The 11730-nt window shown below is 38.7% G+C and overlaps 1 protein-coding gene across 2 annotated transcripts; it reads right to left on the bottom strand.

Annotated features, from left to right (window-relative positions):
• Nucleotides 1–2709: 2709 nt before the first annotated feature.
• Nucleotides 2710–9999, bottom strand: ZPBP2 (zona pellucida binding protein 2). 2 transcript variants are annotated; one of them, XM_030296947.1, is made up of 8 exons: nucleotides 9845–9999; nucleotides 9638–9703; nucleotides 8367–8492; nucleotides 6767–6928; nucleotides 5973–6191; nucleotides 5250–5332; nucleotides 3384–3564; nucleotides 2710–2831 (listed from the first exon to the last, which is right to left on the bottom strand). In XM_030296947.1, the coding sequence occupies exons 1-8, from the start codon at nucleotides 9891–9893 to the stop codon at nucleotides 2737–2739; spliced, it is 981 nt and encodes a 326-aa protein (XP_030152807.1). In that variant the 5' UTR covers nucleotides 9894–9999; the 3' UTR covers nucleotides 2710–2736. The 2 variants fall into 2 exon arrangements, with proteins under 2 accessions (XP_030152807.1, XP_030152808.1); XM_030296948.1 differs by having other exon boundaries at nucleotides 9859–9915.
• Nucleotides 10000–11730: the final 1731 nt, after the last annotated feature.

Raw genomic sequence — 11730 nt, 5'->3', positions numbered from 1 at the left:
ATGTTTATGTAGAAAATCCCAAAGAATCAACAAAAAACGTCTTGGAATTTATAAGTAATTACAGTAAGATCACAGGATATAAAGTTAATATACAAAAGCCAATTGCCTTCCTAAATACCAGCAATGAACATCTGGAATTTGAAATAAAAAAGTTTTGCACCAAAAACTTTAAATATTTAGACATAGAAATCTAAGAAAGTATGTACAGGATCTATGTGAGGAGAACTACAAAACTCTGATTAAATAAATCAAAGAAGACCTAACTAAATAGAGAGCTATCACATGATCCTGGATAGGAAGACTCAGTATTTTTTTTTTTAAATTTTTTTTTTCAACGTTTATTTTTATTTTTGGGACAGAGAGAGACAGAGCATGAACGGGGGAGGGTCAGAGAGAGAGGGAGACACAGAATCGGAAACAGGCTCCAGGCTCCGAGCCATCCGCCCAGAGCCTGACGCGGGGCTCGAACTCACGGACCGCGAGATCGCGACCTGGCTGAAGTCGGACGCCTAACCGACTGCGCCACCCAGGCGCCCCAAGACTCAGTATTTTTAAGATGTCAATTTTCCCCTAGTCAGCCTATGGATTTAATGCAATTCCAACCAAACTCCCAGCAAGTCATCTGGGGGTTTTCCACAAACTCATTCTAAAGTTTATATGGAAAGCCAAAGATCCAGAATAACACAATACTAAAGAAGAACAAAGTCAGAGGACTGATACTAACCAAATTTAAGATGTACTATACAGCAATCAAGAAACATGGTATTGATGAAAGGATAGGCAAATCGATAAATGGAGCAGAATAGAGAACCCAGACACAGACCCACACAAATGTTGTCAAGCGATCATTGGCAAAGGAGCAAAGGTAATTCAATGGAGGAAGGATAGTGTTTTCAACCAATGATGCTGGAACTGGACATCCATATGCAAATAAATAAAAATAATAAATAAATCTGGACACAAAACTTATCCTCTTCACAAAATTAATTAATTTTAGACCTAAATGCAAAACATGAAACTATATACTTTCTAGAATATAATGAAAAAAATCTAGATGACTTTGGGTTTGGTGAAGAGTTTTGGGGTATGATGCTAAAAGCATGATCCATGAAAGAAAACTGCTAAGTTGGACTTTACTAAAATTAAAAACTTCTGCTTAATGAAAGACACCGTTAAAAGAATGAAGGGAAAGAATGGGAGAAAATATGTTCAAAACATGTAAGGAACTTGTAGCTAAAATATACAAAGAACTCTTAGAACTCAGCAATAAGAGAATAAAACGATCCAACAAAAGAATGAACAAAGATCTGGACACCTAATCAAAGAAGATACACAAATAATTATATGAAAAGATGCTCAGCATCAGATGTCATTAGAAAATTTCAAATTAAAACAACAATGAAATACCACTATATACCTCAGAATGTCCAAAATCCAAAAAACTGAAAATACCAAAAGCTGGTGAGGATGAGAAGCAAGAAGAACACATTAATTGCTGGTGAGAACACAAAAATGGTAAACCAATTTGGGAGATGATTTGTCAGTTTCTTACAAAACTAAACATATTCTTACCATACAACCCAGCAATCACACTTCTAGGTATTTATGCAATTGAGTTGAAAACTTATGTCCACACAAAAACATGCACACAAATGTTTACAGCAGCTTTATTCATAATCACCCAAAACTAGAAGCAACCAAGATGTCCTTTATAAATCCATACAATGGGATATTACTCAGCAATAAAAAATGATCTATCAAGTCACAAAGAGACATGGAGGAATCTTAAATGCATATTACTAAGTGAAAGAAGCAAGCCTGAAAAGTCTGCACACTATATAATTCCAAGTACATGACATTTGGGCAAAGGCAAAATTATAGAGATAATAAAAAAATCAGTGGTGTCAAGGGTTGTGGAGCAAGAGGGAGAGATGAATAGGTAAAGCACACAGGATTTTTAGGGTGGTGAAAACTATTCTGTATGAAACTGTAATGGTAAACACAAGGCATTATATGCATTCATCAAACCCCACAGAACTGTATAATACAAAGAATGAACCTTAAACTATGAACTATAGTTAATAATAATGTATCAACATTAGTTCATTAATGTAACAAATGTATCACACTAACGCAGGAGGTTAATAATAGAGGAAACCAGAAAGGGAGGGGTGAGGGCATGAGCTGGAGTGGGTATGTGGAACTCTAATATCTCAGTTATTCTATAAATCTAAAACTGTATTTTTAAAAAGTCTTAATTATTTTAAAAACTAAAAGCAAAGGGACCAAAATAAATAACTTTTTTGGTTCTAATTACAACGGTAAAATATAGGCCTTTATATCATATCAGAGTGATTTCAAACAAATTAATATATGGGAGATATAAAGTTTTTTATTATATTATACTTTGCTACTCTTTTTGATCTTAATATAGCCTTAAGTACAGAACAACAAATTCAGTTTGTAAACAGCAAAACATATTTCATTGAAAATCATCCACTAATACACTTTCCTTTGTACACTGGAGATATTAAATTCCTTCTTACAAATGCCATGTCAACTATCTTTTTAAAGTTCCTAAAATGTATGTTTTCCAATGTTCTGGTCTTACTGATCTTACTTAACGGATCTATGATGCTCTGGGATGTGAACAAATTATCTTATGTTCCCCACCTCCACAAGCAAGTAACAATACTTTCACCTCTAGTCTTCATATTACGATTTTTTATTTGAAGTTTATGTGCAAGATTTAGCTCCATAAATACGGACAGAAACGCAGTTTTGACAAGTAACATCAACATCAGGACTATAAGTCCCAGGACTACAAGCCACTGTAGAGGAAAAAACATGGAGCAGATTATTATAATTTCAGTTAGAGGTATTTTATACTAGTAATATAAATCTGCCCTCAATATCACACTGTTTCTATACCCATGTTATACTGAGTAATGTTCAGCCAATTAAGTTGTGAAAGATTATGAGTTTGAAACATTGTAATTTGATGATCTTAAAGGTAGGAGAAAGTCAGAATCCTATTTTTTCCTTTAAAATCAGCATTTTATAGTATCTTTTGCAGTGCCCCATTTACAAGTTCCTATTTCTAATGCTGTTTTCTAGGTAGGACCATTATGTCATTTTCCTTCATAGCCTAGCAGCTTAACTCAGAATACTATAGAGATGTATTATAATACAAAAGAATGAATTAGGAAAAATTAATATACATGAAGATAATTATATTTAGAAATCTGGGCTTTGAATTTTACTTCCCTTTAAATATAACTTTTTGTGAAAGAATCACTATATTCAATTATCCTATGGGAATTATTCATCTATTCTTCTGACTATATAATCTAAATATTTAGATATTTATATTTTATAATTACCGCAACAGCTAGCACAATTACTGTGTAGACCTTCATTTTTTCCAAAGCCTGGACGACAGCTATCCATACGTACTACTTGAAAACTGTGGTCCACAAAATGCATAGCTGGTATAGTTTTATTAAAGTTGTGGTAGTAAATATATGCTTGGCTCCGGAAAAATTCTTCTATCCGATCTCTTGCCTAAGATTTTAAAATACCAGAGAGAAGTACAATCACTAAACTGTGAACCAAATTTATCCTCCTGTATCAGAGGCAATGAAACATAGTACAAACATGTCATGCTTTATGCAACAGATGAATTCCTAAAAAGTTGTGTGTAAATACGAAAATTAGTCTAGCCGTGACCTTATCAATTATTGTCAATTCATATGTGCAATGGTTAAGAAAAATTAAATTGAGGTTTAAATTATTTGCAGCATGTCTATTCCATGTGTAGACAACTGAGAGTTCATTATTTCTTATTCCAAAGAGCCAAGCAAATTGGAAACCAAAACTGTTCTCTAATCAGCATTAAAACTAATAATGCACATTTTATTTTTTGAGTACAGAATTTAATAATAATTAATATTAACTGAGTGCTTTCCATAAGCCATGCACAATATTAAGGGCTCAAGTAACTAAATCAGGAGAGTAAAGGGATTTTTTTAGACTATGTCCTTAGCTTCTGAGAATGGCAGAGGGAAAGCAACTATAATGGCCAGCATAGATACAATTTTGGAAGAACTACTGGTTTAACCTAGGATTACATGATTGTGGGGTTGTTCTTCAAGATGCTACTTAGTTGCCATTTGGGAAACAAAAACCAGGGGTCCATTCTTCTATCATAGAAGAAATACATAATATTAACCTGGAGAGCTACATATTATTCTAGATGTATTATTCCAAAACAAAACATCTTGAGATGGCCCAGACTCTCACAATCTCTGCTTTAAAAACTGAAACCAGTGGTTGGTGGCGGCGGGGGGTGGGGGGGGGGGGGGGTGGGAAGCGCCTTGGTGGCTCAGCCAGTCAAGTGTCCGACTTCTGCTCAGGTCATGATCTCACCCTTCGTGAGTTCAAGCCCTGCTTTGGGTTCTGTCCTGACAGCTTAGAGCCTGAAGCCTGCTTCCTATTCTGTGTCTCCCTCTCTCGGCCCCTCTCCTGCTCACACTCTGTCTTTCTCTCTCTCTCAAAAATAAATAAATAGGGGCGCCTGGGTGGCGCAATCGGTTAAGCGTCCGACTTCAGCCAGGTCACGATCTCGCGGTCTGTGGGTTCGAGCCCCGCGTCGGGCTCTGGGCTGATGGCTCAGAGCCTGGAGCCTGTTTCCGATTCTGTGTCTCCCTCTCTTTCTGCCCCTCCCCCGTTCATGCTCTGTCTCTCTCTGTCCCAAAAATAAATAAAAAACGTTGAAAAAAAAATTAAAAAAATAAACAAATAAGTAAATAGTAAGTAAAAACTGAAACTAGGGGCACTTGGGTGGCTCAGTGGGTTAGGCATCTGACTTAAGCTCAGGTCATGATCTCTCAGTTTGTGAGTTTGAGCCCCGCATTGGGCTCTGTGCTGACAGCTCAGAGCCTAGAGCCTGCTTCAGATTCTGTGTCTTCCTCTCTCTCTGTCCCTGCCCTCGTGTTCTCTTTCTCTCTCTCAAAAATAAATAAACATTAAAAAATTTTTTAAAAACTAAAGCCAAAAATCAATAATACTTTATATTTTTAAAAAGAATAATTTAAATCTACCTGCTTAGAATGTCTATTATTGATAAATATTCACAACATGGAGGAATAGATTTTTGAAGAAACTTTTAAATTAATAAGTATTCACAACAATTTTTACACAGCTTTGTTAACTATTCAAATACTTTCCCCCTACATTGAAATTCTTACCTGGAGGATATTATGATTAGTGATATCTTCACAGTCAGCAGAATCATTGCATGCACCTTTCCACCCTGGTGCAAAAGGATTAACTGGAGAGAAATAAAATACCTTCACAAAAGAATTCTAAAAAGTTCCAAACATTCCAACAAAGCCTCCAGTGCTGAATTTAGTATGCATGTGTGCATGTGTTTACCTAATCTTAGTGATAAAGTAAAATACACAAGTTGAATAATTTATACATTATTATTTCACTCCATCTGGGGGCTAATCAAAGTAACTACAAGGGTTTAAAATGAATGGAAATAAATTTGGTTTGGTTCTTCTCTTTTATTAAGTTCTTCTCAAAAATACAATTTAAAATTTTATAAGAATTTATAAATTAAATATTAGCTGCATAGTTAAAGGCCATATTTATAAAGTGATATTGACTTCTAAAAGATAAGCAGCCTGGCTGCTCAGGGGTGCCTGGCTGGCTCAGTCAGTAGAGCATGCAACTCTTGATCTTGGGGTTGTGAGTTCAAGCCCCATGTTGGGCATGGAGCCTATTTAAAAAAATTTAAAAAGAGGTAAGCAAAAATATATCGTCGTTTAAGGTAAATAATTAAAACATTAATTTTTAAAACCATAACCAGGCTAGGACCAACAATATACTTTAGTGCATAACAAACATTTAGGGCCTACTATTTGTAAGATATCTCACATTAAAGAAATGTTAAAATTTTTTTTTACCTTGAAAGGCTATAAATAGCTCATGTATGAGGCCATGTTTTGGAATTTTAACAAAATGGCATTTATATGATGGTTCTATGACATGGCATGACAAATCAGAGATTAAATTATCCAAGATTTTCTTCAGCACTCTAAAAAGCAGGTCATTATATCTTCCTTCACAAGACTTTGTGGTAAAACGTACAGCCATCTGATATGAGTAATCAGGTTCCCGATAGGCTTTAAAAAATTATGAGAATAAAAACAATTGTGCTTACCATTAATTTCTTCTACCAAAGAACTTGCAAATAACATGTAATATGAAATCCCATTAATCTTGCAAATCAACATAGAAATTTATCTAATAAAAACGTTTTATCAGTTTGTTCTCAAAAAATATATAAAATAACTTTAATGAAAAAAGGTTGTTTTCATCTGATATGTTATCTAATCAGTACAAGAGAAGAAATGGCTGGGTAGATAGATATGTTAACAGTATAAAAAAATAAAATGGTGGAGGAGCTTAAAATGCAGAAAGTGTCACTGCTCTCAGCACATTCCAGTGAAAAGGATCATCAATTTGCTTTTATAGAATTAACATCAGTTTTTAAATTACTTGGCAAAATTGTGATATGGTAGATTATACTTGCATACCTAGAGGGTGGGAAGTGGGAAGCTGAAAGAGGATTGTTAAGGACATACTATCTAGATGTCAATTTAAGAGTTTGTGTGGTCATTCTTACTAAATGAAGAGACCATACACTTAATTCTTATCCAAACTAAATGTATAAGTTAAAATGTGCCCATAGTCTTACCAAAGATCATAAAGTCATATCTCTGCTTTACTATTGTTTCTTCTTGGGTTTCTGCTTTGACAGTCTTATAAGAAAGAGTACATGTGTAAAGTCCAGACAAAGCCTCCAGAAAATCTTTCACCATCAGCTTTCCTGTTTTAGTTATATTTATTTGATTATTTCCTAAACAGAAATAGTAAATTATTTGGTTGTTTAACATATAACAATTCAGACACTATTTTGTAAACTTGGGGTTACAAATAAACACAAAAATTTAAAAATTAATGGACTATTTAAACATTTAACTTCAAGAATTAAAAGAAATCTTAATTCTGTTATACTCTTGTGGAAAGCCACATGAGGTAAGCACACTTTTGAAATATATTTTGGTTTTCTTTAACTTGGTTCTTGGCCTCTAATTTCAATTGGTTTATGCTGGTAACTTAGTAAATGAAATTATACTGCTCTGTAGTACTACACAATTTCCTCATGTAAAACAGAAATTAATGCTAATATTCCCCAAAACTCTTCTAACATCATGAAAAAGTATATATTGGATATTCATCTCCAATACAGATACTACAAAGATAACTTTTAGGTTTTATAAAAACTTTTGAACTAATACCGCTCTGAGAAGTAAGGTACAAAAGGTTTGTATGCTGGTTTTTACATACAGAGAAAATAAGGCACAGAGCAAGATACATAACATGATTTGTCTAAGTATGGAGCAAGTGAAACCCCAGTTAAAATTAAATTTCAGGAGTGCCTGCATGGCCCAGGCATCCAGCTTTCGGTTTTGGCTCAGTTCTTGACCTCACGGTTTTGTGAGTTCGAGCCTTGCGTCAGGCTCTGCACTAACAGTGCAGAGGCTGCTTGGGATTCTCTTTCTCTCCCTCTCTCTCTCCTCCTCCCCTGCTCACGCTGTCTCTGTCCTCTTGAAATAAATAAATAAAACTTTAAAAAAATAATTTAAAAAATAAATAAATTTCAGGGCACCTAGGTGGCTCAGTCGGTTGGGCCACTGACTTGATTTTGGCTCTCAAAAATAAATACACACTAGGGGCGCCTGGGTGGCTCAGTCGGTTGAGCGACTGACTTCAGCTCAGGTCATTATCTCACGGTTTGGGAGTTTGAGCCCCGAGTTGGGCTCTGTGCTGACAGCTCAGAGCCTGGAGCCTGCTTTGGATTCTGTGTCTCCCTCTCTCTTTGCCCCTCCCCCACTCATGCTCTGTCTCTGTCTCAGAAATAAACATTAAAAATAATAAAAATAAACACTAAAAAAATTAAATTTCAATTTGTTCATTCTAATAAGTGACAGTGGTTTTCTTTTTTAAAAAGTCCATATCATTTTATTTTATTTTTTTTTCAACGTTTATTTATTTTTGGGACAGAGAGAGACAGAGCATGAACGGGGGAGGGGCAGAGAGAGAGGGAGACACAGAATCGGAAACAGGCTCCAGGCTCTGAGCCATCAGCCCAGAGCCTGACGCGGGGCTCGAACTCACGGACCGCGAGATCGTGACCTGGCTGAAGTCGGACGCTTAACCGACTGCGCCACCCAGGCGCCCCTGAAAAAAGTCCATATCATTTTAAAAGAAGATACTGATATCAAACAAATTACCTGTTAATGGCTTTTCATTAGGCCCAATCCATATGTAAGTGGGGTCCACTGTTTCTTTTTTAGCACGTCTAAAATCCATACAGACAAGGACTGGGCTATGATGATGTAATTTTACATATAATTTCACTGTGACAAAATAAAATAACATATAGCCATATTATTAGCAAAATTAAGAAATACACGTCCTACCATTTTGTCTCAAGGACACACTAATTCTTTTTGGATTTCCCTATTTGAAAAAATAGCCTATCATTATAACATTTAGAATACGAATATAAATTCCTTCTTGCTTCTTACAAGTTTTTAAAACTCTAGATTGATAGTAAATATTCTTTTTTTTCTGTGATATTATAGTTTTGTTTATAAAAATGTACATGATGCATTTAGTTCATTTTAATGTGCAGATTCAGAACTCACTTGAATCAATTTTTTGAAGGGTTAGTGGAATCAACTTAAAGATCAGAAAAGGGGGGCCCTTGGGTGGCTCAGTGGGCTGAGCGTCAGATGCTTACTTGGTTTCTGCCTAGGTCATGATCCCAGAGTCCTGGGATCCAGCTCTGTCTGGGTCTGGCTCCCCGCAGGTAGAGCCTGCTTGGGATTCTCTCCCTCCCATGCTTGCACTCCCCTCCCCTGCTGGCACTCACTCTCTCTCAAAATAATTAAAAAAAAAAAAAAAACCTTTAAAAATAAGAAATAGTCTACTGAATGCCAGCCCCTGAACATACAAAGAAGGTACCGTCCCACGGTTTGGCAGGTGGTGAAAAGGGGAGGGACTCCAAACATGGAGAGCTTCCAAACATGACAAATGCCCAAAGTTATCCCAAAGTTATCTCAAGTTAGCCTGTGGGACCAATTTTTCCTTGGGGAGTGTGGGGAAGTGTTATCACAGTGATAAACAACATTTGAGCTGAGCCTTAAAGGATGTGTAGGAACTCCAAACAGAGGACTTGCAGCCCTGGAAATCACTCTGAGTGGGCCTTGCATGTTGCAAAGCAGTAGAGATGCTTGGAAGAAAGGTGGCATCAGAGAAAGATCTGGATTGAATCCTAGCTCCTTACGAGCTGTGCGACTTTAGGCCAGGTGATACACTAAGGTGTAGCAGGGTCTCTGTAAGGATGAAAGGACGAGAGTGCCAAGCACCAGGTGGATGGTCAATGAACTTTCTCTCCCTTTCCCTCCGCTGGAAGAACCTTAAGCAGGTCCACTGCTCCTCCCCCCCCCCCCCCCCCCCGCTCTTCTGACAGACTCTGCGGGTGAAGAGTCCTTAGTACCTGGGTGTCCGGGCTTGCCATAAATGAAACCTTTGCTTGTGCGTTCCGAAGAACGCCGACCTCCAGCTGCGGAAGAAAGAAACCACTGACTTTCGGTAGAAGAGGAGCCGGGGCTCAGAATGGGGTTAGGGCGGGGAGAAGCGGAGGGGGCAGGACTGGGAAGAGGGACAAGGCTGTGGGGGGAGGACCGAGCGGGAGGAGCCCCACCTCCAGTGAGGTACCAGAGCACTGCAGAGAGTAGGACCCACGCTCGCATCACGGCTCAGGGGCTAGCGTCGAGGGAGGCGTCGAGGGGCGGGCTCCTTCCTACCTCAGCCCCAGCCCAACGCCTCCCCATCTCTCCTCCACAGAGCGGAGCAAACCGCCGGGATCAGCTCCCCTACCCGTCCGTCACCGCGGAGCGGACGCGCAGGAGAGCGCGCGTGCGTGCTCCGGAATCTCGCGCGCGGGGGCGGGGCCGGCGCGCGCTGGGCCCGAGCGCCGGAGGCGAGCGCCCCGCCCTCTCGCGCACACTCGGCCGCCCTCGTGCGAGTGCCTCGCGCCACACGCCTGGCGACTGGTGGTGTCATTTTCCCGCGCTCTCCGCGACTTAATTCTGTGAACGGCTCCTGGGAGAAGGAAAGAGTAAAGTTAAAGAAGTCAAGGCTGCACGTTTCGGTTACTTAACCTTTCTGGAGGCTGAAGAGATCTACGAGAGGAACACTGTTGGGCCCCCAGTGGGACGATGGGGTAAGGCGAGTGAGAGATGCAATTACATTAGGATCGGAAAGCGGGAGAAGCGTCGGAGAAATTTCCTCCCCACAGGACACAAAGAGCTTGTGGAAATTTCCTGTGCCTTGGTTCTCATGAATTCTGCCTGAAGTCGTGTGCACAATCTTTTCCAAACTCTTCCACCCGATTTTTACCTAACTGCATTTCCTACCCCCCAAACGAAGAACCTGAGGAACCACTAGTGCCCCAACAAGGCATCTCCAGCCCTTCCCACTCGAGAGGAACATTTAACCTTTATTTTCCACATCCCAGTATCAGAGGGTGTGGGGAGACCCCCATGCAAATTTATCTAGGGTTGTGAAGTAATCTTCTTTTGAAAACGGACCCATTTGAAAGGGCAAGATCCCCAGCTCTGCTTTGCCTGTGGGGATGGATGACAAATGAATCGAGATCACAGAGCTCTGAAAGAGACCGTGCCCCGTCATTCATGGTTCCTTCTTGGCTACCAGTTTGGTGGCCTGTTTGTTGTCTATTTCTTAGCGGTGGGACACCCTGGGTGGTGGTTTTGAGTAAGCTGGTGGGTAAAGAGACCAAGGTTCAGACAGGGTGCAGAATGATTATTTGGGGTGAGATCAAGAGTTTTCAGTTTTATTTCCTTTGAGCCAAGTCAGTACTTGGACTATCTCAGATGGTCCAGGAGCAACCTTTGTCAGTGATTTCATTTTGAGTCACTGTTAATTATACCTACATAGCTGAAGCCATGAAATGTGACTCAGTGAGTCAGATCCACCCATGTCAGTTACTGTGTCTAGATTCATGGTTTAGTCTCAACTGTTCCTTTCTTAAGGTGGTGATAGTGGAGACAGATTTAGGCATTATCTTTAATTCCCTAGTAGTTTGACTTTCCAGTGTTAGTCAAAGTACCTTTGGTAGCTTCCCAGTTATTATAAGTAAATCGATCCTTATAAATCCTGTGTGATAAACTTTGACTACTGTGAGGAGAGACTAAATGAGTCGTGGTTGTTTGCTGAAAGTATGTGTCCATTCTTCTAAAATAAACTTTTAATTTTAAAACAGTTTTAGATTTATGGGAAAATGGGGAGTATAGTACAGAGTTCTCACGTGCTCCCACCTAGTTTTCCCTCCTGTTGCCATCTTACATTAGTACAGTACATTTCATACAGTTAATGAACCAGTGCTGATGCATTACTATTAAATAAAGCATGTACTTTATTTAGTTTCCTTCGTTTTTACCTCATGCCCTTTTTTTCTGCTCCAGAATCCCATAGTACATTAAGTCATCGTGTTTCCTTAGGTTCTTCTTGGCTGTGACAGTTTTTCAGACATTTCTTATTTTTGATAACTTTGACAGTTAATGACAA

Source organism: Lynx canadensis, chromosome E1 (genome assembly GCF_007474595.2).
Source record: "Lynx canadensis isolate LIC74 chromosome E1, mLynCan4.pri.v2, whole genome shotgun sequence".
Lineage (NCBI taxonomy): Eukaryota > Metazoa > Chordata > Mammalia > Carnivora > Felidae > Lynx > Lynx canadensis.
Note: the sequence above shows the minus strand (reverse complement) of the source record. Positions and strands in the feature narration are given on the sequence as shown.